Genomic DNA, 27124 nt, shown 5'->3' on the forward strand with positions numbered 1-27124 from the left:
GTTCCCTCTATGCCTACTTTCTGGAGGGTTTTTATCATAAATGGGTGTTGAATTTTGTCAAAAGCTTTCTCTGCATCTATTGAGATGATCATATGGTTTTTCTCCTTCAGTTTGTTAATATGGTGTATCACGTTGATTGATTTGCGTATGTTGAAGAATCCTTGCATTCCTGGAATAAACCCCACTTGATCATGGTGTTTGATCCTTTTAATGTGCTGTTGGATTCTGTTTGCTAGTATTTTGTTGAGGATTTTTGCATCTATGTGCATCAGTGATATTGGCCTGTAGTTTTCTTTCTTTGTGACATCCTTGTCTGGTTTTGGTATCAGGGTGATGGTGGCCTCGTAGAATGAGTTTGGGAGTGTTCCTCCCTCTGCTATATTTTGGAAGAGTTTGAGAAGGATAGGTGTTAGCTCTTCTCTAAATGTTTGATAGAATTCGCCTGTGAAGCCATCTGGTCCTACGATTTTGTTTGTTGGAAGATTTTTAATCACAGTTTCAATTTCAGTGCTTGTGATTGGTCTGTTCATATTTTCTATTTCTTTCTGATTCAGTCTTGGCATGTGGTACATTTCTAAGAATTTGTCCATTTCTCCCACGTTGTCTATTTTATTGGCATAGAGTTGCTTGTAGTAATCTCTCATGATCTTTTGTATTTCTGCAGCGTCAGTTGTTACTTCTCCTTTTTCATTTCTAATTCTATTGATTTGAGTCTTCTCCTTTTTTTTCTTGATGAGTCTGGCTAATGGTTTATCAATTTTGTTTATCTTCTCAAAGAACCAGCTTTTAGTTTTATTGATCTTTGCTATTGTTTCCTTCATTTCTTTTTCATTTATTTCTGATCTGATTTTTATGATTTCTTTCCTTCTGCTAACTTTGGGGTTTTTTTGTTCTTTCTCTAATTGATTTAGGTGCAAGTTTAGGTTGTTTATTCGAGATGTTTCCTGTTTCTTAAGGTAGGATTGTACTGCTATAACTTCCCTCTTAGAACTGCTTTTGCTGCATCCCATAGATTTTGGGTCGTCGTGTCTCCATTGTCATTTGTTTCTAGGTATTTTTTGATTTCCTCTTTGATTTCTTTAGTGATCACTTTGTTATTAAGTAGTGCATTGTTTAGCTTCCATGTGTTTGTATTTTTTACAGATCTTTTCCTGTAATTGATATCTAATCTCATAGCATGGTGGTCGGAAAAGATACTTGATACAATTTCAATTTTCTTAAATTTACCAAGGCTTGATTTGTGACCCAAGATATGATCTATCCTGGAGAATGTTCCATGAGCACTTGAGAAAAATGTGTATCCTGTTGTTTTTGGATGGAATGTCCTATAAATATCAATTAAGTCCATCTTGTTTAATGTATCATTTAAAGCTTGTGTTTCCTTATTTATTTTCATTTTGGATGATCTGTCCATTGGTGAAAGTGGGGTGTTAAAGTCCCCTACTATGAATGTGTTACTGTCGATTTCCCCTTTTATGGCTGTTAGTATTTGCCTTATGTATTGAGGTGCTTCTATGTTGGGTGCATAAATATTTACAATTGTTATATCTTCTTCTTGGATCGATCCCTTGATCATTATGTAGTGTCCTTCTTTGTCTCTTGTAATAGTCTTTATTTTAAAGTCTATTTTGTCTGATATAAGAATTGCTACTCCAGCTTTCTTTTGGTTTCATTTGCATGAAATGTCTTTTTCCATCCCCTTACTTTCAGTCTGTATGTGTCTCTAGGTCTGAAGTGGGTCTCTTGTAGACAGCAAATATATGGGTCTTATTTTTGTATCCATTCAGCCAATCTGTCTCTTTTGGTGGGAGCATTTAGTCCATTTACATTTAAGGTAATTATCAATATGTATGTTCCTATTCCCATTTTCTTAATTGTTTTGGGTTAGTTATTGTAGGTCTTTTCCTTCTCTTGTGTTTCTTGCCTAGAGAAGTTCCTTTAGCAGTTGTTGTAGAGTTGGTTCGGTGGTGCTGAACTCTCTCAGCTTTTGCTTGTCTGTAAAGGTTTTAATTTCTCCATCAAATCTGAATGATATCCTTGCTGGGTAGAGTAATCTTGGTTGCAGGTTTTTCTCCTTCATCACTTTAAATATGTCCTGTCAGTCCCTTCTGGCTTTTAGAGTTTCTGCTGAAAGATCAGCTGTTAAGCTTATGGGGATTCCCTTATGTGTTATTTGTTGTTTTTCCCTTGCTGCTTTTAATATGTTTTCTTTGTATTTAATTTTTGACAGTTTGATTAATATGTGTCTTGGCGTATTTCTCCTTGAATTTATCCTGTATGGGACTCTCTGTGCTTCCTGGACTTGACTAACTATTTCCTTTCCCATATTAGGGAAGTTTTCAACTATAATCTCTTCAAATATTTTCTCAGTCCCTTTCTTTTTCTCTTCTTCTTCTGGAACCCCTATAATTCGAATGTTGGTGCGTTTATTGTTGTCCCATAGGTCTCTGAGACTGTCCTCAGTTCTTTTCATTCTTTTTTCTTTATTCTGCTCTGCAGTAGTTATTTCCAATATCTTACCTTCCAGGTCACTTATCCGTTCTTCTGCCTCAGCTATTCTGCTATTGATCCCATCTAGAGTAGTTTTAATTTCATTTATTGTGTTGTTCATCGTTGTTTGTTTCATCTTTAGTTCTTCTAGGTCCTTGTTAAATGTTTCTTGCATTTTGTCTATTCTATCTCCAAGATTTTGGATCATCTTTACTATCATTATTCTGAATTCTTTTTCAGGTAGACTGCCTATTTCCTCTTCATTTGTTAGGTCTGGTGGGTTTTTATCTTGCTCCTTCATCTGCTGTGTTTTTTTCTGTCTTCTCATTTTGCTTATCTTACTGTGTTTGGGGTCTCCTTTTTGCAGCCTGCAGGTTCGTAGTTCCCGTTGTTTTTGGTGTCTGTCCCCAGTGGCTAAGGTTGGTTCAGTGGGTTGTGTAGGCTTCCTGGTGGAGGGGACTAGTGCCTGTGTTCTGGTGGATGAGGCTGGATCTTGTCTTTCTGGTGGGCAGGTCCATGTCTGGTGGTGTGTTTTGGAGTGTCTGTGGACTTATTATGGTTTTAGGCAGCCTCTCTGCTAATGGGTGGGGTTATGTCCCTGTCTTGCTAGTTATTTGGCATAGGATGTCCAGCACTGTAGCTTGCTGGTCGTTGAGTGAAGCTGGGTGCTGGTGTTGAGATGGAGATCTCTGGGAGATTTTCACCGTTTGATATTACGTGGAGCTGGGAGGTCTCTTGTGGACCAGTGTCCTGAAGTTGGCTCTCCGAACTCAGAGGCACAGCACTGACTCCTGGCTGCAGCACCAAGAGCCTTTCATCCGCACAGCTCAGAATAAAAGGGAGAAAAAGTAGAAAGAAAGAATTAGAAGTAGAAAGAAAGAAAGAAAGGAGGGAGGGAGGGAGGAAGGAAGGAAGGAGGGAAGGAAGGAAAAAAAGAAAGAAGATATAGTAAAATAAAATTAAGATAAAATATAATAAAGTTAAAATAAAAAATAATTATTAAGAGAAAAAAAAAAAAAACGGACGGATAGAACCCTGGGACAAATGGTGGAAGCAAAGCTATACAGACAAAATCTCACACAGAAGTATACACATACACACTCACAAAAAGAGGAAAAGGGGAAAATATAAATCTTGCTCTCAAAGTCCACCTCCTTAATTTGGGATGATTCCTTGTCTATTCATGTATTCCACAGATGCAGGGTACATCAAGTTGACTGTGGAGCTTTAATCCGCTGCTTCTGAGGCTGCTGGGAGAGATTTCCCTTTCTCTTCTTTGTTCTCACAGCTCCCAGGGTCTCAGCTTTGGATTTGGCCCCGCCTCTGCTTGTAGGTCGCCGGAAGGCGTCAGTTCTTCGCTCAGACAGGACAGGGTTAAAGGAGCCGCTGATTCGTGGGCTCTGGCTCACTCGGGGTGGGGGGAGGGAGGGGCACGGAGGGCGGGGCGGACCTGCGGCGGCAGAGGCCGGCGTGACGTTGCACTAGCGTGAGGCGCGCCGTGCGTTCTTCCGGGTAAGTTGTCCCTGGATCCCAGGACCCTGGCAGCGGCTGGCTGCACAGGCTCCCCGGAAGGGGGTGTGGATAGTGACCTGTGCTCGCACACAGGCTTCTTGGTGGCGGCAGCAGCAGCCTTAGCGTCTCATGCCCGTCTCTGGGGTCCGCGCTTTTAGCCGCGGCTCGCGCCCGTCTCTGGAACTCCTTTAAGCAGCGTTCTTAATCCCCTCTCCTCAAGCATCAGGAAACAAAGAGGGAAGAAAAAGTCTCTTGCCTCTTCAGCAGCTCCAGACCTTTTCCCGGACTCCCTCCCGGCTAGCCGTGGCGCACTAACCCCCTGCAGGCTGTGTTCACGCCGCCAACCCCAGTCCTCTCCCTGTGACTGAAGCCCGAGCCTCAGCTCCCAGTCTCGTCAGCCCCGGCGGGGGGGCAGACAAGCTTCTGGGGCTGGTGAGTGCTGGTCGGCACCGATCCTCTGTGCGGGAATCTCTCTGCTTTGCCCTCCTGTGCTCTCCTCCGCGGCTCCGAAGCTTTCCCCCTCCGCCACCCGCAGTCTCCGCCCGCGAAGGGGCTTCCTAGTGTGTGAAAACCTTTTCTCCTTCACAGCTCCCTCCCACTGGTGCAGGTCCCATCCCTATCCTTTTGTCTCTGTTTATTCTTTTTTCATTTGCCCTACCCAGGTACATGGGGGGGTTTCTTGCCTTTTGGGAGGTCTGAGGTCTTCTGCCAGCGTTCAGTAGATGTTCTGTAGGAGTTGTTCCACGTGTAGATGTATTTCTGGTGTATCTGTGGGGAGGAAGGTGATCTCCGCGTCTTACTCTTACGCCATCTTCCTGGAAGCCTAGACTTTCTTGATAACAGCCCAACCTTTCACTTTGAACTTGTGTGAATTACAATGAGTACCTTCATTACAGCAGATTTTCATAATATATAAAGTGTATAAATGACTTTAAAGTGATCGGATACTTCTTCATAATATACAGGAGCCTATGTTATTTTCTGAAACATTCAGATGGTTTATTTAGGGGAAAATTACTTTCAGGACATGGTTCTTAATGTTTTTATGAGATGAGGACTCTTTGATAATTAAATAAACCTTAAGGATGCTCTTGCCATGTAAATGTACATAGGGATGAATTCTCAACATTTTAAAACAAATCATTTTAGAGGGATCACATCCCACTGAAGTTTGTCCATATTAAAATCTCTTACAGCAGACAGTCCATGCCTGTTCATGTAAATTTCAGTAGCACAGAATTGAACAAAATGGAATCTTAGTTGATTTCTAAAAGGGTAGTCACCTGAATTATAGGTCTGTCTTATTTTAACTCTGTAATATTCCACATAATGTCTACATGATCATCTCATAAATCTTAGGCCTAGATTATAAATGTAGTAGGTGGTGGTAGTAAACTTTAAACAAGAATTGGAAATATTGTTACCAATATTTAGCTCTTGTCTGTGATTTTGGAAAGAATGGGAAAAATTAATGGGGCTGTTTTGTTAAGCTGGTAGGTTTCTGAAAACTTATCTTCAGGCTTCCATATATAACCCCATTCATCCCCATCGTTATCATTATGATTGTTTAAGATTTATCAGTATTCACAGGTGTGTTTGGCTTCACGATATAAGAAATTAGGTGCAATTTTATTTGGTTCTAAGAGATAAAATTCTTGTACTTTGATTGACAGGAGATTTTTAGTGTTTTATCATTTATCAGAAAAAGAAATGTATTTTCTTCCTTGAATTGTTTTACAGCACAGTGGCAAAATGGATGAAAACTGGTTTGTGGCAGTTACCAGCACAAATGCAGCTAAAATCTTTAATCTGTATCCAAGAAAAGGAAAAATAGCTGTGGGCTCAGATGCTGACATTGTGATTTGGGACCCAAAAGCCACAAGGTAAGTCTAAGTTTTTGTATTGGCTTCTCCATGGAGAAAAAGCACTAACTTGCAAAGAAATTTTCATTGGCCTTAATCAGCCATTTCTTATTAGGTGATTGATTTAGCCAGGCTCAGGTATTTTGAGCCTATGCACAAGATAAAGGTTTTGATGTACAAACATTCTTTTGTTTTCCTTGGCATAGAGAATGCAAAAGTTGTGTTGCTTCCCATTCCCTGGAAATGCATGTGTGTATAAAGCCAGTATGAATTTCCCACTTTAGTGCTTGGCAAACGCCTGAGTTCACATGGAGGAAAGGTGCAGAGCAATGAAGAAAAGGAAAGGCTTAGTTTGAAAAGGGCTGCATTGAAAACTCGAAATAATTAACAGCCTTTTTACAGCTTCCAGATAGAAAAATTCCAGCACAAAGGATGTCACTTTTAGTTAGCCAAATTTTCCAGCTGAGTTCATCTTGAGCCTGTCATTCCCAGTAGACTCCAGCTTTTTGTTTCCAATTTCCATAATTCTATGTGAGTATCGCAGGTTTGGCTGATTCCACCAATTCAGAAAAGTATTCAATAGAAGCTGAAGCTTTGTTAATTTCTCCTTATAGGATGTTGGCACAGACAACACCTGCATCCTGATTTCTGTTTTTCATAAACTCTGCAGCTGTAATGGAGAAAATCCCACATACTTTAACGTTGCGTGTGTGTGTGTGTGCATGCACGCGTGTGTGTGCATGCACGCGTGTGTGTGCAAACAGGGATACGATAAGACCTTCTACCTTTACCGAATATGCATTTATTCAAAGTCTATTAAGGGTTATGTTGTAGTAAACAGACGTCTATGTAGGCATACCTTATTGCACTTCACAGATACCATGTTTTTAACTAACTGAGGGTTTGTGGCAAACCTGCATGGAGCACGTCTATCAGCACCAGTTTTCCAATAGCATTTGCTCGGTTTGTGTCTCTGCATCATATTTTGGTAATTCTTGCAGTACTTGAAGCTTTTTCATTATTATTACATTGGTTGTGGTGATCAGTGATCTTTGATGTTACTACTGTAATTGTTTGGGGACGAACTGAGCCCCTGTAAGACAGTGAACTTTGTGTGTTCTCACTACTCCACCAAACGGCTGTTCCCCCATCTCTCTCCCTCTTCTTGGGCCTCCCTGTTCCCTGAAACACAACAGTATTGAAATTCGGCCAGTTAAGAACCCTACAGTGGCCTCTAAGTGTTCAAGCGAAAGGAACAGTTTCTTGTCTCTCACTTTAAATCAAAAGCTAGAAATGATTAAGGCAAATTGAAAGCCGAGATAGGCTGAAAGTTAGGCCTCTTGCACCAAACACTTAGCCAAGTTGTGAATGCAAAAGAAAAGTTACTGAAGGAAATTAAAGGTGCTACTCCAGTGAACACACGAATGAATGATGAGAAAGTGAAACAGCCTTATTGCTGATACAGAGAAAGTTTTAGTAGTCTGGATAGAGAATCCAACCAGCCACAGCATTCCCTTAAACCAAAGCCTAATCCAGAGCTTTAACTCTCTTCCATTCTATGAAGGCTGAGAGAGGTGAGGAAACTGCAGAAGAAGAGTTTGAAGTTAGCAGAGGTTGGCTTATGAGGTTTCAGGAAAGAAGTCATCTCCGTAACATAAAAGCACAAGGCAACGCAGCAAGTGACCCAGAAGATCTAGCTAAGATCATTAATGAAGGTGGCTACACTGCACCACAGATTTTCAGTGTAGATGAAATAGCCTTATATCGGTAGAAGATGCCATCTAGGACTTGCACAGCTAGAGAGGAAAAGTCAATGCCTGGCTTCAAAGCTTCAAAGGACAGGCTGACTCTCTTGTTAGGGGCTAATGTACCTGATGACTTGAAATTGAAGCCAATGCTCATTTACCATTCTGAAAATCCTAGGGCCCTTAAGAATTATGCTAAATCTACTCTGACTGTGCTCTCTAAATGGAACAACAAAGCCTGGATGACAGCACATCTGTGGATATTGCTGAATATTTTAAGCCCCACTGATGAGAGCAACTTCTCAGAAAAAAAGATTCCTTTTGAAATATGACTGCTCAGTGACTATGCACTTGGTGACCCAAGAGCTCTGATGGAGATGCACAACAAGATTCATATTGTTTTCATGCCTGAAGATCCAACACCCATTCTACAGCTCATGAATCAGGAGTAATTGCAACTTTTAAGTCTTATTATTTAAGAAATACATTTCATAAGGCTATAGCTGCCATAGATAGTGATTCCTCTGATGGATCTGGGCAAAGTCAGTTGAAAACCTTCTGGAAAGGGTTCACCATTCTAGATGCCATTAAGAACATTCGTGATTCATGGGAAGAGGTCAAAATATCAACATTCACAGGAGTTTGGAAGAAGTTGGTTCCAACCCTCATGGATGACTTTGAGGGGTTCAAGACTTCAGTGGAGGAAGTAACTGCAGATGTGGTGGAAATAGCAAGAGAACTAGAAATAGAAGTGGGGCCTGAGGTTGTGAATGAATTGTTGCAATCTCATAATAAAACTTTCATGGATGAGAAGTTGCTTCTCATGTGTGAGCAAAGAAAGTAGTTTCTTGAGATGAAATCTACTCATGATGAAGGTGCTGTGAAGGTGTTGAAATGACAAAAAAGGAATTAGAATATTCTGTAAACTTAGTTGCTAAAACAGAGGCAGGGTTTGAGAGGATTACCTCCGCTTTTGAAAGAAGTTCTGCTGTAGGTAAAATGCTATCAAACAGTACTTCACGCTACAGAGAATTTTTTTCATCAAAGGAAGAGTCAATCAATGTGGCAAACTTTATTGTTGTCTTATTTTAAGAAATTGCTACTGCCACCTCAATCTTCAGCAGTCACCCCTCTGATCAGTCAGCAGCCATTAACATTCAGGCAAGACCCTCCACCAGCAAAAACATTAGGACTTTGCCGAAGGCTCAGATGATGGTTAGCATTTTTTAGCAATAAAATAATTTTTCATTAAGGTATGTGTATTGTTTCTTTAGACACAATGCTACTGCACACTTAATAGACACAGTATAGTATAAACATAAGTTTTATATGCCCTGGGAAAACAAAAAATTCATGTGACTGGCTCTGTTGTCATACTCAGTTTATTACAGTGCTCTGGAACCAAACCTGCACTGTCTCCGAGGTATGCCTGTGTTCTTCCAGATTCATTATTCTAGGGAGGCTCCTCTTAACCACCCCTTCTATCCCATTTCTCACATTCTGCAGTTTTCGCACTGAAAAAGATGAAGGAGGATAGTGCAAAAAATTCTGACAGTGGCTTAGAGAAAATTCTTAAAGGGTTGCAGAAGCAAGATATAAGTCAAAGAAATCCAAAGAGGGCTAGATCATTTCAACACATGCTCCCAAGCAAAGATAATATTTCTCCGTATTTCAAAAGGACATTAAAACAAGAAAAGAAAAACAAAAAGGTCTCCAGTTTTTTAAAAGTCTCCGAGAGTCAGAGAAATAGAATCCTGTGGTTCATCTGCCTCCAGCCAAACTAGATAAATATAAAGTAACCTTAGTAATTTCTGAGATTACAAAACATTTTTGCATTTCTCATGAGATTATAACAAAAGCCTTCTGAAGTAGGCATAAAAATTATTAATATCTCATCTTACAGATGAGAGAGTGGACAGACATTCAGAGACCTTAAATGACATGCCTGGGTTCTCCAGCTTGGCACTGATGAGCTGGGAACAGGATCTACACATCAGGCTCTTGGGCTGTGCTGGTTTTCTTTATGCTTATCGCTTAGTTATACACAATAAGCAGACATCAATAGAGAAGACTCAGCACTAGTAATCACATGCCAATATGTATCATTTTCTTAAAAGACACATATAAAAATGTAAATATTTAATTTTCTGATATCATTACTGTTACAAAGTGAAGGACAGATATTATATAAGAAATACTAGAGAACCGATGAGCGAAAGTGATAGAAACTTAAAAGCACAGAGGCTTTTTAGCTTGACCTTAAGTTAGTTATTCTTAGGCTAGAAATGAAGGAAATTAAGCAGGTAATATGTAGATCTTAAAAAAGAATAAGAACTAAACATCTGGATCATTAAGGGCTATTCTGAAACAACTGACTAGGAAAAGGAGGATGAAGAATGTTATAGAAATCAGTAGCTAACACTGGTGAGAGAGTGGTCTAAATTTATATAGTCTGAAGACATGACTCAAAGAGACATAATCACAGCCTATACATATCCTCCAAGCAACAATATATGTGGTAAGTAAAGGAAGTGAATTATTCACAACCTTGAGTTCAGGTCATTTTTCTTTGTCCAGTTGTCTAAGGAAGACAATGCTTTACACCTGAGCTGGTGTTGTCCTCAGACTTTACAACAGCGGAGGAGACTAAGGCTGGTACCGCTGGAGATACCCAGGTGTAGGGTTAAAAAGAAGGTCCACAGGGAATGGCCTTCCCATGGCTCTCCACCTTGCTAGGAATTAGACCGGACAGTTTGAGTGTTCTCATTTCTCCCTCACCTTTGAAAAGGAATACATATTTGAAGAAGGAGAAAGTGCATTTATCATAGTTCATATCAAAAGAGAGAATTTGACAGAAACTGAATGCTGATCCCTTATCCTGGTCGATCATAGCACCAGCCTTCTCTACTCTTGGCCCGCTTGTTAGGAGAAAGTTGCTCATCTGAGCTGGCTGTTCCTGACCAAAATTTATGCTGATGACCTCAAGGAGGACCTGTCTGGTGCGAGATAGTATTTTAAGCCTTCGCTAACTGTCCGCAAGTCACCCATAGCTTCCCCCTGTCTCCAGCCACTACCCCACCGGCCGTGACGGTCTGCCTCTCCTCGCCTCGCAGACTGCGTTCTCTGGAATGCCGCACGCCTACCGACCGTGCTGCGTCACAGCCTTTATTCGCTGTCTTTCTCCCTCGTTAACATTCTTGAAGTCTAATTCCATTTTTTTTTTTTTTTTGCGGTACGCGGGCCTCTCACTGTTGTGGCCTCTCCCGTTGCGGAGCACAGGCTCCGGACACGCAGGCTCCGCGGCCATGGCTCACGGGCCCAGCCGCTCTGCGGCATGTGGGATCCTCCTGGACCGGGGCACGAACCCGTGTCCCCAGATCAGCAGGCGGACTCTCAACCACTGCGCCACCAGGGAAGCCCTTTTTTTTTTTTTTTAAATTCCATTTTTTAAAATAAACGTGTTGTTTCAGAATAGTTTTAGATTTACAGAAAAGTTGCAGAGTTAGCACAGAGACTCCCAAATGCCCCACAGTGGGTTGCCGTTATGATTATCTTACATTACTCTGATACATTTGCTACAATGAATGAACCAGTTTTGATATGATATTATTAACTGGAGTTCATACATTGAGACTTTCTTAGTTTTTGCCTAATATTCTTTTTCCATTCCAGGATCTCATCCAGGACACCATATGGCATTTAGTCATCATGTTTCCTTAGGCTCCTTTGGTCTCTGAGAATTTTTCAGACTTTATTTTCTTATTTTTATTGAAGTACAGTTGACGTACAATGTTGTGTTAATTTCTGCTGTACAGCAAAGTGATTCAGTTATACACACACACATATATATATATATGTTCTTCTTCATATTGTTTTCCATTATGGTTTATCACAGGATACTGAATATAGTTCCCTGTGCTGCACAGTAGGACCTCGTTGTTTACCCATTCTGTATATAACACTTGGCATCTGCTAATCCCAGCCTCCCACTCCATCCCTCCCTCTTGACAACCACAAGTCTGTTCTATATGTTTCTGACTTTATTTTTGATGACCTTGACAGTTTTGAGGAATTCTGGTCAAGTATTTTGCAGAATGTCTATTTCCTTTTTTTTTTTTTTTTTTTTTGATGTTATTAGCCTGGGGTTACGGGTTTGGGGAGGAAGACCGTAGAGGCAAAGTACTATTTTCATCACAACCTTTCAAGGGTACCTACTATCAACGTGACTTCTCACTGTCGTCGTTGACCTGGATCAGCTGCGACTGTTTTCTCCACTGTACAATTAGTCGTTTCTTCCCCTTTCCATATTGTACTTTTTAGAAGGAAGTCACTATGCACAGCCCACACTTAAGGAGTGGGGAATTATGCTCTAGTTTTATGTTTTAACTGATTCTACAACCCCAGAGTCTGACCCAGTTCAGCACAGAGTAGAAACACAATAAATGTTGAAGGGGTGAGTGAGAAGGATACAGGTTCCACACTGTATGGAAGATTGATGTGATTAAGACATGGCATAAACTCTATTATATACTTGAAAGTTGCTAAGAGAGTAGATCTTAAATGTTCTCACCACAAAAAAGAAATGGTAATTATGTGACATGATGGAGGTGCTTTGGCAGTAATCATTTTGCAATATGTAAGTGTGTATCAAATCAACATGTTAGGGACTTCCCTGGTGGCGCAGTGGTTAAGAGTCCACCTGCCAATGCAGTGGACACGGGTTTGATCCCACTTGCCGCGGAGCAACTAAGCCCGTGCGCCACATCTACTGAAGCCTGCACACCTAGAGCCCGTGCTCCGCAACAAGAGAAGCCACCGCAATGAGAAGCCCGCGCACCGCAACCAAGAGTAGCCCCCGCTCTCTGCAACTAGAGAAAAAGCCCGCACGCAGCAACGAAGATCCAACACAGCCATAAATAAATTATTTTTTTAAATCAACACGTTAAACTCACACAATGCTACATGTCAATTACAGTTCAATAAAGCTGAGGAAAAGTAAAGAAATGACATAAAGGAAAATTGGAAAGATTTTATTCAGCAACAATTATAGTGAGAGGAAAAGTAAGAAGAATAGCATTTCCTCACTTTTTAGTTTTTTATTAATTAATTAATTTTTGCTGTGTTGCATCTTCGTTTCTGTGTGAGGGCTTTCTCTAGTTGTGGCAAGCGGGGGCCACTCTTCATCGCGTTGCGCGGGCCTCTCACTATGGCGGCCTTTCTTGTTGTGGAGCACAGGCTCCAGACGCGCAGGCTCAGTAGTTGTGGCTCACGGGCCTAGTTGCTCCGCGGCATGTGGGATCTTCCCAGACCAGGGCTCGAAGCCGTGTCCCCTGCATTAGCAGGCAGATTCTCAACCACTGCGCCACCAGGGAAGCCCTTCCTCACGCTTTTAACGTATTGCAGGTTATCAATAATTGTTGAAATGAATGAAGATGAATAAAGGAGAAAGGATTCTCTAAGGAAAGAAGAAAGAACTGCTTCACGGGTCTTCTTTTCCTTGTGTCCCCTTCATTTTTGAGGTTGGGGTGCAATTAGCTTTTTAAGCAGCTCTTGTAATAAATAAGAGAAGAAAATGAAGTTAACAGAGAGCTATCTTCCTGGTTCTTTCATTCAGTCAGCAAGGAGCATCGCTGAGAGCCAGGCATGAGGGTCAAGGTTGTACAAGAGCCAGGCCCTGCCTTTGGGAAGCTGACAGTCTATGCAGAGGAGATAAGAGATAAAGTCAAAGGGTCTCAGCCTCAGGAGGAATGTGTTAAGGATATCACGTGGGAGGCAGAAACAAGGTGCTGCGGAAGCCCAGGGAGGAAAGATCATTCTTGCACTAGTGCAGTCATTGGCATAGGACCTAGGGTCACGTTAGAGAGGAGAGGAAATGAGGCTTCTGACCCTGAGAGTCAAGGCTAAACATGGAGGTGAGGTAGACTGAGGCATTGGTCGCAGGGTCTGGGTGGAGGCAGTTAAGGCCAGGGATTACAAGCAGAAAGAACAGGTTCAGGCTGTGGAAAGGGACTGGAGGATGAAGAGGTCGTGGGCTGCCTATCTCCAGTTTTAATCTTGTTCGTTACAGACACAGGCAATTTTAAAGAGAGCTCATCTAGTGAAGAAGCATTATTTAATCAAATGAACAAATAGATATATCTGTAGGGTTTTTTTTTCTTGCAAGATACTCCTTTTGATTTGACCTATCTAATTTTAATATTAGCTAAAGGCTGGTGATGTGAAGGCTTTCTGTCTGACCACAACATTAGAGTTTGAACAGAATTTTCCTTCGAAATTTCCTGAAAGGTTTTTAGCAAAAGCAATTAATTGCCCTGCTGACTAGTTAGTATGTCAAATGACAGCAATGTGCATTTCACCCCAGAGCCTGAAGGGGGCGCCCACAGCCCACATTGAGCCAAGGGACCCAACCAGGGCATTCAGGCTTCTGGTTATGCAAGAAAAAGCCAGCCTCTGGAGGATGGATGAGTTTGCTAATGATATTTGGCTTCATGGAACACAGAAGTTTTCCCTTTTTTTTTTTTAATTCTCATTACTTATTAATGGCATGTAGAAGTATGCTTGCAACACAATCTGTAACCTTAAAAATGGACTGCATTAAAGTTGCTGAAGGAGATCAAGGGAAAGACAGGCAGTGCAGCCATGTTTCTTCTTCTTTATAGAAAGCCGATGATTCCAGGGTGAGGTATCTGACACGTGGTGCTGGAAGCTGAGAGAGGATTGAGAGTGGGCGTCTGTAGAGAAGGTTTGGACACCCTGTTGAAAGGTTACCTAAGACGTTACTAGCCTGTAAAAAGTTCCTGCAGAAATCAGCTGCAATAGCTCTTCTGTGTCATTGCACAATCAAAACAAACTGCGTTTGGTGCATGTGGAGCATTCACCTGTTTTGGAAGTAAAAAGAGTCTGCCGTATTGAGTGTGACGGCCCTTTGAGCCAGTGCCTATTGCTTGTGACAGAGCTGTGTGCCCTAACACATCACTGCTTGGGTCAGAGCTTGAAATTTAAGGACACATTGCCTATGCAGATGTTTGGCCCATTTCTGTAGGATATCTTGGAGCTTAGAGCCGGGAGGATGAAATCAGGATTATGATTTTCATGTAGTGTCAAGACAGAATCTTGTGGTATCATGTGGTAAATACAGAGACCAGTCAAATTGGCCAACTTGTTAAAAACCTTATTAGAGAAGATGGCATGTGAGTTACTTGCAAGCCTATAGCAGCAGCAATAACTCATGTTCTGGCAATTTAAGACTATCCTATGAGCTTCCGCTCTTCTGCATTCATTAAATAGCACTTAGTTACCATGGCAACTGTCCCTTTTCAGTATTTATGAGCGGTAGGGTATCTCACAGAATCTCAAGCACACTAACACACTGTGTGCACTGGAACATTTAATGAAGACTTCTAGGCTGGACTGTATTTTGCAAACCAGGCATACTTTCCTCACAGTTATTTTCGTTTATTATTTTTAACTCAATTATGGCAGGCTTTCGACCTTGAATACACCATTCTTGAAGGCATTGTGCTGTCTTTCCTGCTTAATTTCCTTCCCTTTCTCATTGAAGATAGAGATAAATGAATTTAACTATATTCAGAGAAGAGTAATGACTTGCAGCTTAATGAAAGTGCCCCCCTGAGTTCTAGAGAGGGCCTTGTGTGTGAAGAGGAGAAGAATGACTGTTTCATCCTTGGCTAGTGGGGAGCGTGGGATGTAGGGAAAAAGAAGAAATAGGGAGTAAGTTGCCCTTTGGTGAATAGTGGTGACGACTGTGGCTGATTATTGCAGCTATGTTATCAGTGACTATTTCACGGAAGCTACTAAGCATTTTCCCTTGAAGTTGCACATCGTGTATCATTTAACTAATTTGTACACTATCATCTTCCTTCTCAAAAGAAGCATTTGCACACCCACATACTAGCACGCACTCACACACAGGCACATAAACACAACTACCGTGTCTCTGCTTGTAAATGTTGGTCAGCCTGAAAACTCTGCTTTTAATGCCTGTTTCTAAGACTGTTTATAACTCACTCCTCTCCCAGTCCCCAAACCCACACCATCGCATCATGTGGGAGGAGGGGAGAGAGACCCAGGCCTTGTACCATGTGCGTGGCTGGACATGAAGACGATTTATGCCATGCTTTTTCACCGTGTTGTCTTGCAGACGTTCATGGGGGCAGCCTGGCGTCAGGTGAAGGTTGACCAAGGCTCTGCTTTTGCACAGCTATCCGGGGACCCGCCACATAGTAGTTACCATAGATTTATAGAGTAATTTTGACAATTTTCTGGCAAATGATAGCAAAGTTTCTTGAGGAATAAATGACTTTTGCTAATCCACACAAAATCCAGCCCACCTTCTCAGCTGCTGGGGGCAGGAGCAGAACCAGAGCGTAAAGAGAAAGGCTTTGGGGTTCAATTCCTACTCTGTCTGCCACATACTAACTGGATGCGACCTTGGGAATGTTATTTAATTTTTCTGAATTTCAGCCTGTTTATTTGTAAAATAGGGATGATGATGATGGTTGACGTTTATCTGATAGCATTGTTGTGTTTAAGGTAGTGTACGTAAAATGCTTGGTATAATAAATGAAATAAAAAGCAAAATATCCGAAATGCATGGTACATAATTAATGTTCAGTAGTGCCTGGCGTGCAGTAGGTGCTCAGTAGTAGTAGGTGGTCAATTGATCAAGTAAGTGGGAGCTCTTATTAACTATAATAGTGATTCAAAAGCAGTAATGACTTACTTCAGACCAAACAGGACTAAGATTATATTTCATGTGAAAGCTCCATCTCTTGTGTTTCTTACACACCTGCAACTTGCAGCAAGAATGACTAAAATTAAGGAGCTTAGTGGGTTCTTTAGGCTAAGATAACCTGATTAAATCAGAACTCATGTGCCCCCAGAGCTGACTCCTTTGAAAAGTTATTTGCAGTGAAACAGTTTCAACAAACCACCTAAGATCCATTTTGTGACCTTCGGAAGACATTTGCTTTTAAAAAAAAGTTTTGGACTATGCATGAAAAAAGCTAGCTTGCTGATTACATACGGGTGAAATTTTAACCACTATTTATTCCAGGTTGTTTATTTAAACATGTTCTTATGCAGCTGAACCTTTCAAGTGAACTAGAAATGATTTCCAAGGACTTCACTACTAATAGCTGCAATTTTCTTCAAATGATACAGGAAAAGCGGCTTAGGGACAGACCACAGTAACCCATATTCTGTCGTTGATGATTTGCTTTTGCCAGAGTAAGCATAGTTTATTTTAAGCATTAGGATTTGGGTAACAAATAAGCACCAGGGGATGGTGGTTGTATGAAAGGCATAGGCTTTTCTAACCTGCTATATTTTTCTTCCTACCTGACATATGTTATAAATTTTTCTGTCTTTGGCATTTGCCTGTCTTATTTACAGCTGTATCCCTAGGTACCAAAACAGTGCCAGGAATATATAGCAGCTCAATAATTATTTACTGAGTGACTAAACCAGATATTAATTGTCTCGGGCCAGTGTCTCGGGCCAGTGAACAAATGCGATTTTAAAATTTTGGTTGGACTTTGTTTATCTGCTTCGGAAACATGTTCAAGATCCAGGTTTTACATTTTTCCCTCTGAGTTGAAAAAAAAAAAAAGAATTCTTGGCACTTCTTCCTTCTCCTTCCCCAAAGCAGTACTTGACAAGGATACGTTCCAGAGTCAGTGGCTGGTAACATTGCCAGACCTGGCCTGGCCATGAATGTGGCTTAAGCCAGGTTGGATCCTTTTGTGGGTTAAACGACTCTGTGTTTTGGTCCCAGACTCATTTCTAATTCTGGCCAGTTATCTTAAAAACATGGGCCCTTGGTTACGGAGGGTTCAGAAGATGGAATGAAAATGGATGGAGGGAAATTTAGTATCAGTACCTGAAAAGAATCCCAGTGTCCTTATATTCTTTTTTTTTTTTTTTTTTGTGGTACGCGGGCCTCTCACTGTTGTGGCCCCTCCCGTTGCGGAGCACAGGCTCCGGACGCGCAGGCTCAGCGGCCATGGCTCACGGGCCTAGCCGCTCCGCGGCATGTGGGATCCTCCCGGACAGCGGCACGAACCCACGTCCCCTGCATCGGCAGGCGGACTCTCAACCACTGCGCCACCAGGGAAGCCCCGTCCTTATATTCTTAAAGCACAGCAAAGAGCATGGCTTCCTACAAAGGCCTTTGGAGAATGCATCAGTTACTATACATTGTTCTCTTTAGAAGACGATGACAATTGGAAGTCTATTTGGAGGCAGTGAGTAATTTAGGGAAGCACAGTCTTTTCTAATGACCTGAACAAAGCTCAAAAAACAAAACAAAAAACCTTAATGTAAGCTAATTTACCTTTTTTCTTTTTTTAAGAACAGGGGTTCTTGAGACTTCCCTGGCAGTCCGGTGGTTAAGAGTCCTCACTCCCAATGCAGGGGGCACGGGTTCAATCCTTTATCGGGGAACTAAGGTCCCGCATGCTGCACAGTGCGGCCAAAAAAAAAGAAAAGGGGGGGGGTTCTCAAAGTGTGGTCCCTGGACCAGTAGCATCAGCATCAGCTGGGAATTTATTAGAAATGCTAATTCTCAGGCACCTCCCGGAGCCTGCTGTCTCAGAAACTCTGAGGGTAGAGCCCAGCAATCTGTGTTTTCACAAGCCCCCCAGGGGATTCTGTTCCTCACTTAGGCTTAAGAAGCACTGGTTCTCATAGCGTGAGAGAAGACTTTGGAACTCAAAGTCCAATTAACTCCCCAAACAGAGTTCTCTATAGCCCTGCTTGATTAGTACTAGTTTTAGGAAACTTACTACCTAACCAAACTGTTCAGTCCTTCCTGGGATGGTTGTAATTGTTAGGATGTTCTTACTTTGGTTGCATTAAAAATCCCCTCCTTCCAGCTGCTAACATGTTTGGCCTCTGAAGCTATGAAGAATGTATCTACATTCTCAGATAATAGTTCATTCATTCATTCAATCAAACATTTAAAGAAAGACACTGGCGCCAATAAGTTACCCCATCACCAGATAAGCATCCTCAGATCCCTCAGTGGATCCTTAGGTCCGTGATTAGCAGAATCCCCATGTCCTGACCACACTTCTGCTCACCCTTCTCTTGACACACACTTGTCCACATCCTACAAAGATACAAGTCCCAGAACTGGATCCGATTCTGCTTGTAATACCACGAGAGCAGGAACATGTGAGGCTGATTAGTTTTATAGCTAAATGCAGAACTTTGCATTTCCCTTATGACGTTTTCTTCTGTGATGTACCTTATGAAATTGCCATTTGTAGGTTAAAAATGTGAAATGTGAGCAATTGCGTGGAGTTCTAATATCTTATCACATTTATTCAGTCAATAACATAAAAACTTATATTGGGCCTTCTCTGGTGTTTATGTTAAAATAACAGGTTTATGCTAAATGGTTTTTGTTTGTTTGTTTGTTTCACACTTTTAAGTCCATTTGAGCAGATAGTAATTTACAGTGTCCATAATTCTTCAAAGATGCAATATTTAATATAAACAAAAGTCACAAAGAATAATGCAGTTAACATTTGTGTATTAACCTTCCCAAGCCCATCTCCTCCCCTCCCCCCAATAAATACCTTGGATCCTGGATTTGATGTTTATTACTCCCATGCATTTCTTCCTATTTGTACTATATATATATATATATATATATATATGCATTCCCAAGCACAATATATACACAATAAATATATTTTGTGTATTTTTGTGTATAATGGATTGTACTGTACCATATATATTATTGTGCAACTTTCTCAATATCATGTTTATTGGCACCTAACCATGTCGAAATGTGTGTAGGTGTTTCATTCCTTTCTACTGCTGTATCGTATTCTATTTTATGAATATAGCATGATTAATTATATATCTTCCTATGCTGGTGGACATTTAGGTTGTTTCTAGTCTTTCACTGTTTCAGACAGTGTGTACATCCTTGTATACATGTGTGAGAGTTTCTGTAGGACATCTGTCTAGTCCCTGATTTGTTTTACATCAAATGCTGTCAAATTTTTGCCTGTAGAAAGATATAAAATTGCTCAATTCTTTGTAAGTAAATGCAGAACTTTCCGTTCTGGAGTCGCGTTAAACCTGTCGCCTAATTACCTCTTATCTTGTCACACATTCATTTCTTCAGTTATTAAGAACCATATATTGGACCCCTGCCATGTGTCAAAGACCACAGTAGGCAGCTGAAGACAAAAGTGAGGCATAATCTCACTCCTTACTTGGGTGGCAGGGGCAGCGTTAGTGGAGAGGTGGTGGCTTTTGCTTTTTGGCTGCAGTCATTGTTTTGTGAGCTGCGAGTCTGACATTCCAGGGATCAGCTGTCACTAACAGAGTGGGATGGAATGTGGAGATGGGGTGTGGGTGGTAGGAAGTGGGGTTAGACAACTTGGGCTTATGATCCCTTCCTGTCCCCCGAGGTTACACGGCAAATATCCACCTGTAGACCTGGCTTTGCACCTATTTTGTTATTCTAACTGCATCCCTAACCCCTGAAATACAGAATATTAGCATCAAACAAAGACACACGAACACAGACATATAGCGGTTTCGTATTCATCAGGGCCCCTGGTTACAGCCTCACGTATTTTGCATAAACATACATGTTGGCCCTGATTTCCCCACTTTATCATGTATAAACTGAGATTAAGTTCATATGTCCATATATACACATCTATATATGTGTATATATATATAGGTTCATGCAGAGTGGAGAGCTGGGGGTGCTGAGCAGGGCACCCCTGAATCCAAGGTCAGAGCTTCCTCGCTGGGCTGCAGGGCAGCAGACTGCGTGCTCTGTCCTTGGTGACAAGTGCGCACGTGGCATATAGGTCCCTGCAAATCTGCCAGTACTCGGGGATCTCACTTCCCAGCACATCCTGCTGGCTGGGGGATTCTTTGGACACCAGAGGACAGTGGACATTTTCCATTTCAAAGATGTCCTGTGCCTGCAGAACACCTACTCGGTGCCCTCCCAGAAGAGCGGGCTGTGCAAAGCAGAGAGCTGGGGAAGGAGAGTGAAGGTACATTAAGCTGATTTTGCAGCTGCAGCTGGAGTCGCGTTAAACCTATTGCCTAATTTCCTTTGTCTAACTTGATTTATTTTTGGCTGGAAGGGAAATGGATCAGCATTGCTTTTTATGCCGAGATTATGTCGCCTGAAGGAAATTTTCCATCATTCCATGTGCCTCTGGCCTCAGTCCTGTAATTGGGGCTGGGCAGCGACCTCCCCGGCGGCCTTCTGGAGGGGGGAACACAGGCTGCCCCTTCACACAGAGCTTGGCGTTTGTGCCAGGCCTTTCTGTAGGTTTCTCTGGCCATACTCTAACATAGACAGCTTCATTTTATTTATTTATTTTCTGTGAAGCCCTTTTCTCCCTACCTTTGCTCTATCTCTTTTCCTATATTTGGAATGCTCTCTGTCTCTCCAGAATTTCTTAAAGGTGGTTTCTTTACATTTCTGATACAATATTTCCTTCCTGTCTCCCCTCCTCCCACCCCACCCCAATGTGATTCTGCCCCCCCCCTTTTTTTTTTAATCACCAAGGAGGGACGTGTTTATACTTTGCTCTTGGTTCTATTCTCCTACCCAGGCATTTAAGGAAAGCTAAGAATCTGGAGGCAGAAAAATAAAAAGGCAGTTTAGCCACACACAGAAAATAGGAGCATATATCTGTGTGGAAGGGTTGCTGAGTTCCTCGCATGGTGGGGATGGGAGGAGAAAGTATTAACCGGTTACCTACAAACACGTATTTATTGCATGCTCACTCTGTATAAGAAATAGTGTTGCTAAGTGCTGTGAGGGACATAAATGTAAGATGTAACACCTGCCATCAAAGAGGCTGCATTCTGGTTGGACAGACGAGATATAAACACGGGAAAGGATAAGATAACTCTTGGAAGGGGAAAATTAGAAGCGCTCAACACATCAGTTCAAGAAGTGGGGAGGGTCTCATGTGCTTGACTCCTACCAATGAGTGGTCCAAATAATTGTCCTGAGTTGAGGTCATCAAGCCTTCACAGAAGACTGGGTTAGGCTTGGGAAAGGGCTTTGACCTAGCTGAATCCTTGGGGACGGTTCTGGATAAGTAGGCAGGGGGCAGTAAAGCCCTCCAGATGGAGAAGTCAGGGATAAATGAGGGAAAATGGAAAAGATAATTCAGTGGGCAATCAGGAGACCCAGGAGGCTGGGCAGAGGGGTCAAGGTGGCAGGCAGCTGGAGACAAGATTAGTCCTGGCCAAACTGCCAAGAGCTTTGAATGGTAGTCTGAGTACAGAAGATTTTCTCTTAGGCAGCACGAGCTATTGAATGTCTTTGTGTGAGGATTTGAATTGATCTAAATCTGTACCTCCCTATTTTTACATGGCATAAGCAGAAAATAGTTATTTGTAGAGTACACGGCACTAAAGAGAAAGGGATTTGGAGACTGGGAGGAGAATATAGCAAAACCAACTTGTCCTGGTTTGCCTGGAACCTTCCCAGTTTTCCCATAGCACTGAAAGTCTCATGTCCAGACAAATCGTCAACCTCAGCCTACACCAGGACTGCTTGTCACCTGGGAGAATACTTTTGGTCAAAGGTGACTAGCCTATGAGCTCTGCCCACGCCTGGTCACCCTGGGATCCCAGAGTTTCAATCTTGCATCTGGGCTCATCCGTTGGGAAACCTTGATTAAATAGTATTTTAGGGTTATGAGTGGGCAGGATGGGTTGGAGTCTGGAAGAATGGTCAGGAGGCTATTGGTGGAGTCTGGCTTGAGGGGATAAGGCCTCAAACAAGATGATGGCAAGGAAAATGGGGGAAAACATTTTTGATTTAAGACATTTTTCCCCCCGGGAGGAGAAATTCTCCTGACAACCAGGAGAAAGATTGAACATTGAATGAGGTAAAGGAGTCAGAAATGACTTCAAAACAACTGCAGCTTTGTTCATTTATGACCCAAGCATTTATTGAGTGCCAACTGGGTGCAAAATATCATACTCAAAGTTGAGTGAGAAATGTGTTCCCCTTATATAACTTAGGACCTAATTAGATTAAATAAAATTTAAAAAAACTCTTCAAATAACTATAATATAAGGTAAAAGGTCAGGGTGTGTGGCACAGTAGTTAAGGGGCGTGGGATTCAGAGCAGAAGCGGGTCACTAGATTCAAATCTCAAATACTAGCTGCATGACCTTGGACAAGTTACCTTTTCAATTCTCAGTCTCCTCTCAGACGCACAGTAATGTAGATATGCTAGTCATAGTGCCAAGCTCTGGGCCTTGTTGGAAGGAGATAATACCTTCAGCATGGTGCATGGCATATAGTAAAACTTTAAGCAACATTAATATCATTATCATTATCACATACAAAGTGGTAAGACATGAGAGATTTACTACCTAGCAGGGAGGTGTCAAAGTAAATGACTTTTATAAATTGAGGGCCTATAGAAAAAAAAAAAAAGCTTAGATGAATCAACAGTAGTTCCAGAATTCCAGTTTGTTTTGTCAATCATAGTTTCACTCCTGTGTATGCATATCCACTTCCTCACATTTAGTTTGTGATTGGCGTGTCAGTGGGGTGCAGTTGCACCTGCAGTTTAGGTAAGATGCCCCTTAGATGTCACGTTGTAAAGGGCCATTAATCAGTGTTGGATGTCTGACCCTGTGGGGCAGTGGTCTCCAGAGAATCTCTATATTATTTCTTTATTTTAGTTATAACTTGGATTACTTTTTACAGTTTAAAACATTTTTTTTCTTTTGCTATTTTAAATCCAAATTTTTGATTATTTCTATTGGATGAGTTACTAAGAGCAGAATTACTATATCAAAGGGTATGTGCATTTAAGGGTTCTCTGCATATGTGGTTACATCCTCATGGTTCCTCACCAACTCTGGGTACAATCTTTTTTTTTTTTTCCCTTTGAGTTTTGTTACTTTCGCAGGTAAAAATTTTTACATTTCAGCTACAAATTGCGTATATTTGAGCACTAAGGAAGTTGAATATTTTTCCATGTTTATTAGTCATTGGATTTTTTTCCTTATGAAGAAATATCTGTTCATGCCCTTTGTTCATTTTTCATTTGGTGACGTGTTATTATTTGTCTCTTCATTTAAAGGGGTCTGTCTTATTTCTTGCAAACTCCCCAGGTTCTTTTGAGAAATAAATGCTATAGTTACATGAAAGTGTTTTGCATAAACTGTAAGGACCTATATGCATGTTATTATTATTGAAAAATTGACCTTGTTCGTATGTTAGAGTCATATTTATAACAAAGAGGTCCTTGCAAATTCAGAAATAGGCTTGACTAGAGTATGAGCTCAGTTCCCGTCAGGATTTTTGTCTGTTTTATTCACGGCTGCATCCCCAGTGCCTAGAACAGTGTGTGGCATGGAGTAGTGATCAATAAATACATGTTAAATGAATGGAATATGAGATAAACACATAGATGGATAGAGATTTTCTACAATGTTCCACCAAGTTGACTTCATTTCATTTGCTTTTTTGCCTCAAGCTGGAAGCAAATAGAGTTGTGTATGGCTGGTAGGTCAGAGCTGTGAAATAGTGTTCTTATCATTCTGGACTTAGGAAACTCATTTCTTAGAACCTAACTTTCTTTATGGTAACATTGTAAGCCTAATTAGTAATTCTGCCTCATTTATTTAAGTGATAAACCAGAGACAAGAAGAGTTTAGTGACCCAAGCATGGCATTCAGCAGTATGATAGAAGACCCAAGTTGTTGTTCTAGTTTCATATAAGAGCATTTCTAATTCCTAAATATATGACAAGCCTCCTAGTCTTTCCATGCCTCACTTGTGGTTTCTGGCAATTATGAGAATAAATTGTACACAAAGTCTAAAAGAAAACATGACAGTATGCCTTAAAATTGATTCATTCTTTGGTTGCCTATTTTGCGGGAAAGGTTTTGCATAGAAATTTATGCTAATGAGTTTAATCTCCTGTATAGACTTAAATTCAACCACCCACAGGTGCCTGGTACCAACTTCTTTTCTAGAGTTTCTCTGCTCTGTTTTTATCACTAATTAACCTACCTCACATTATGTTTCCCTTTTAAGGTGCTTTAGTGTTTCTGGAAGAAGATGGGGTAAAATTTCATATAAATGTGCATTTTGCTCCAGACTTGTGTTCTGGATGGATCACTTACAGTGGGAGGCAATACATGGTGGTTTGTTTGTTTTTGTTTTTTTTTTTTTGTGGTACGCGGGCCTCTCACTGTTGTGGCCTCTCCCGTTGTGGAGCACAGGCTCCGGATATGCAGGCTCAGTGGCCATGGCTCACGGGCCCAGCTGCTCCGCGGCATGTGGGATCCTCCTGGACTGGGGCACGAACCCATGTCCCCTACATCGGCAGGCGGACTCTCAACCACTGCGCCACTAGGGAAGCCCATGGTGGTTTTTTGAGGCACATAGACTCTTATTTATGATCTTAGGTGAGTTACTCAGCTTCCCTGAGCCTCAATTTCTTCATTTATAAAATAGGTATTTAAAAAGCCCTGCTTCCATTGGATTGTAAGGATTAAATAAAATAATGTGTGAAAAGATGTTAGCATAGGGTTTGGCAAATAAGCAAGCAGGAAATAGAGGCTGCAACTGAATATTATTATTGTCATGTTCATCATAGATGGCTTGGCCATGGCTCTTAGCCACTGAGGTGCTATTAGCAAATGTAAGAAAAGCAAGTGAAAATGTCAAAGCAAGAGACAAGGAAAGAGAGATAGATGCCTGCAAGAAACAATCCCAGAAGCAACCCATCCAGGATATATCAGGGTTCAAACAGAGAAGTGGAACCACCTGGAGATACAGATACAGATACAGATACAGATGTGTACACACATGCACCCATGCATATATACATATGTGTGTGTGTAGATATATGTGCACATGTATATATACATAGATGTACACATACATATATGTGTATATGATTTGACCTTTCACAACTGTAGGAGCTGGTTGATCAGTGTCTGCAAGGCTGCTGTCTTTGCATCTGATGCTGGAGCTTGAAGTCCAGTGGTTAGGCCATCGGGAGGGGAAGATGGAGGTCAAGCGGGAAGTGCGGAGACAAGGTGGAACCACAAGCGCAAGCTGGGCCCCACAGGGAGGACGGAGTGACACCAGTGCCTGTTCTTGTTGCCTCTGCCCTTGCTGGTGTGGCGTGGATGTCAAACTTTGGTCATGGGGCCAAACACACACTGGGCGCAGGGGTCAGAGCCGCTGATGGAGGATCCAGAGGAAGGAGAAGCAGGCTCAGCCCCGGTAGCTTCTCACACCAGATGAGCCCACAGATAATCTGAGCTGCAGATTGGTCGCTGCTTCACTTCCCCCCTCTGAGGCCTAGATGTCATTATCAATGTGGTTGTCTGTTTCTTTTTGTTTTTTTTGTTTTTTTACATCTTTATTGGAGTATAATTGCTTTACAATGGTGTGTTAGTTTCTGCTTTATAACAAAGTGAATCAGCTGTACATATGCATATATCCCCATATCTCTTCCCTCTTGCGTATCCCTCCCTCCCACCCTCCCTATCCCACACCTCCAGGTGGTCACAAAGCACCGAGCTGATCTCCCTGTGCTATGCGGCTGCTTCCCACTAGCTGTCTATTTTATGTTTGGTGGTGTGGTTGTCTGCTTTAAGGTGAAGACACTAATGGGTACAGAGAGGTTATTCATTTGCTTCAAATCACACAGCTGCAAAGGGCAGAGCTGGGCTTCAGAGCAGGCCTGGTTGACTTGTGTCTGACCTCTTAAACACTGCAAAGTTACAGCTGCCCAAAAAGGCAGGGAAGGAAGGCATACCTACCGCACAGAGGTTAGCGTGTGGTCTCTGGAGTTTGTAATCTGGCCTCTCCACTCACTGACAGCGTAACCTGGGGCAGGTTACTGAACCTTGGCTTGCTTCCATTTGCTCATCTGTCAAATGGGCCTGATTATAACGCCCATGTCACAGGCTGTATGTAGAGCATTAATACACGTGGATTCTCTGCCACAGTGCCGAGGGCCGTAAGCACCCCATGAGCGTTGGCGGTTACTACCCCAGGTTGCTCAAGTCAGCGGGTTTCTGCACGTCTCTCCGCAGTGGCAGGTAGCTTGTCAGGCCCTCCTCGGGTGTCGCTCCCTTTCCGTGCTTCATTACAGATGAGTTGCCCTGAGGCTGGCTCGGTGGTGTAGCAAAGTCAGTTTCACCGGCTGCATTTCCGCATCAGCACCTTGGATTTTGAGCCTCATGCCCACTCAAGGCAGACAGAGGTGATGTTGCAGTGACCCCGTTTAACCCCGGCCCTGCCTCTGTGACCCGACAGTGCTTCCTCGAGGCAGCTGCCTTTGGGTCCAGTCAAGTTTGAACTAGACAACCGTATCGCTAATTGGGACTTTGGGGCTGTGCTAACTCTGGCAGAGCCTCCAAAGTGCTCTGTTTTCCGAGGGTCGATGAAGTGCTGCAGTGCGCCAGGATGGAAATAGATGATTAGGTGTCACCAGAGCTCTTGCC

At 42.0% G+C, this 27124-nt stretch overlaps 1 protein-coding gene across 2 annotated transcripts in view; it reads left to right on the plus strand.

Moving 5' to 3' along the window:
• DPYS (dihydropyrimidinase) overlaps window positions 1–27124 on the plus strand; it is an 88752-nt gene that overhangs the window by 39087 nt on the left and 22541 nt on the right. For both annotated transcript variants that reach the window (XM_067711507.1, XM_067711508.1), the window contains exon 7: window positions 5743–5885. In XM_067711507.1, coding sequence (XP_067567608.1) covers window positions 5743–5885 — 143 coding nt within the window. The remainder of the gene's footprint in view (window positions 1–5742; window positions 5886–27124) is intronic.

Source organism: Pseudorca crassidens, chromosome 17, assembly GCF_039906515.1.
Source record: "Pseudorca crassidens isolate mPseCra1 chromosome 17, mPseCra1.hap1, whole genome shotgun sequence".
Taxonomy (NCBI): Eukaryota; Metazoa; Chordata; class Mammalia; order Artiodactyla; family Delphinidae; genus Pseudorca; species Pseudorca crassidens.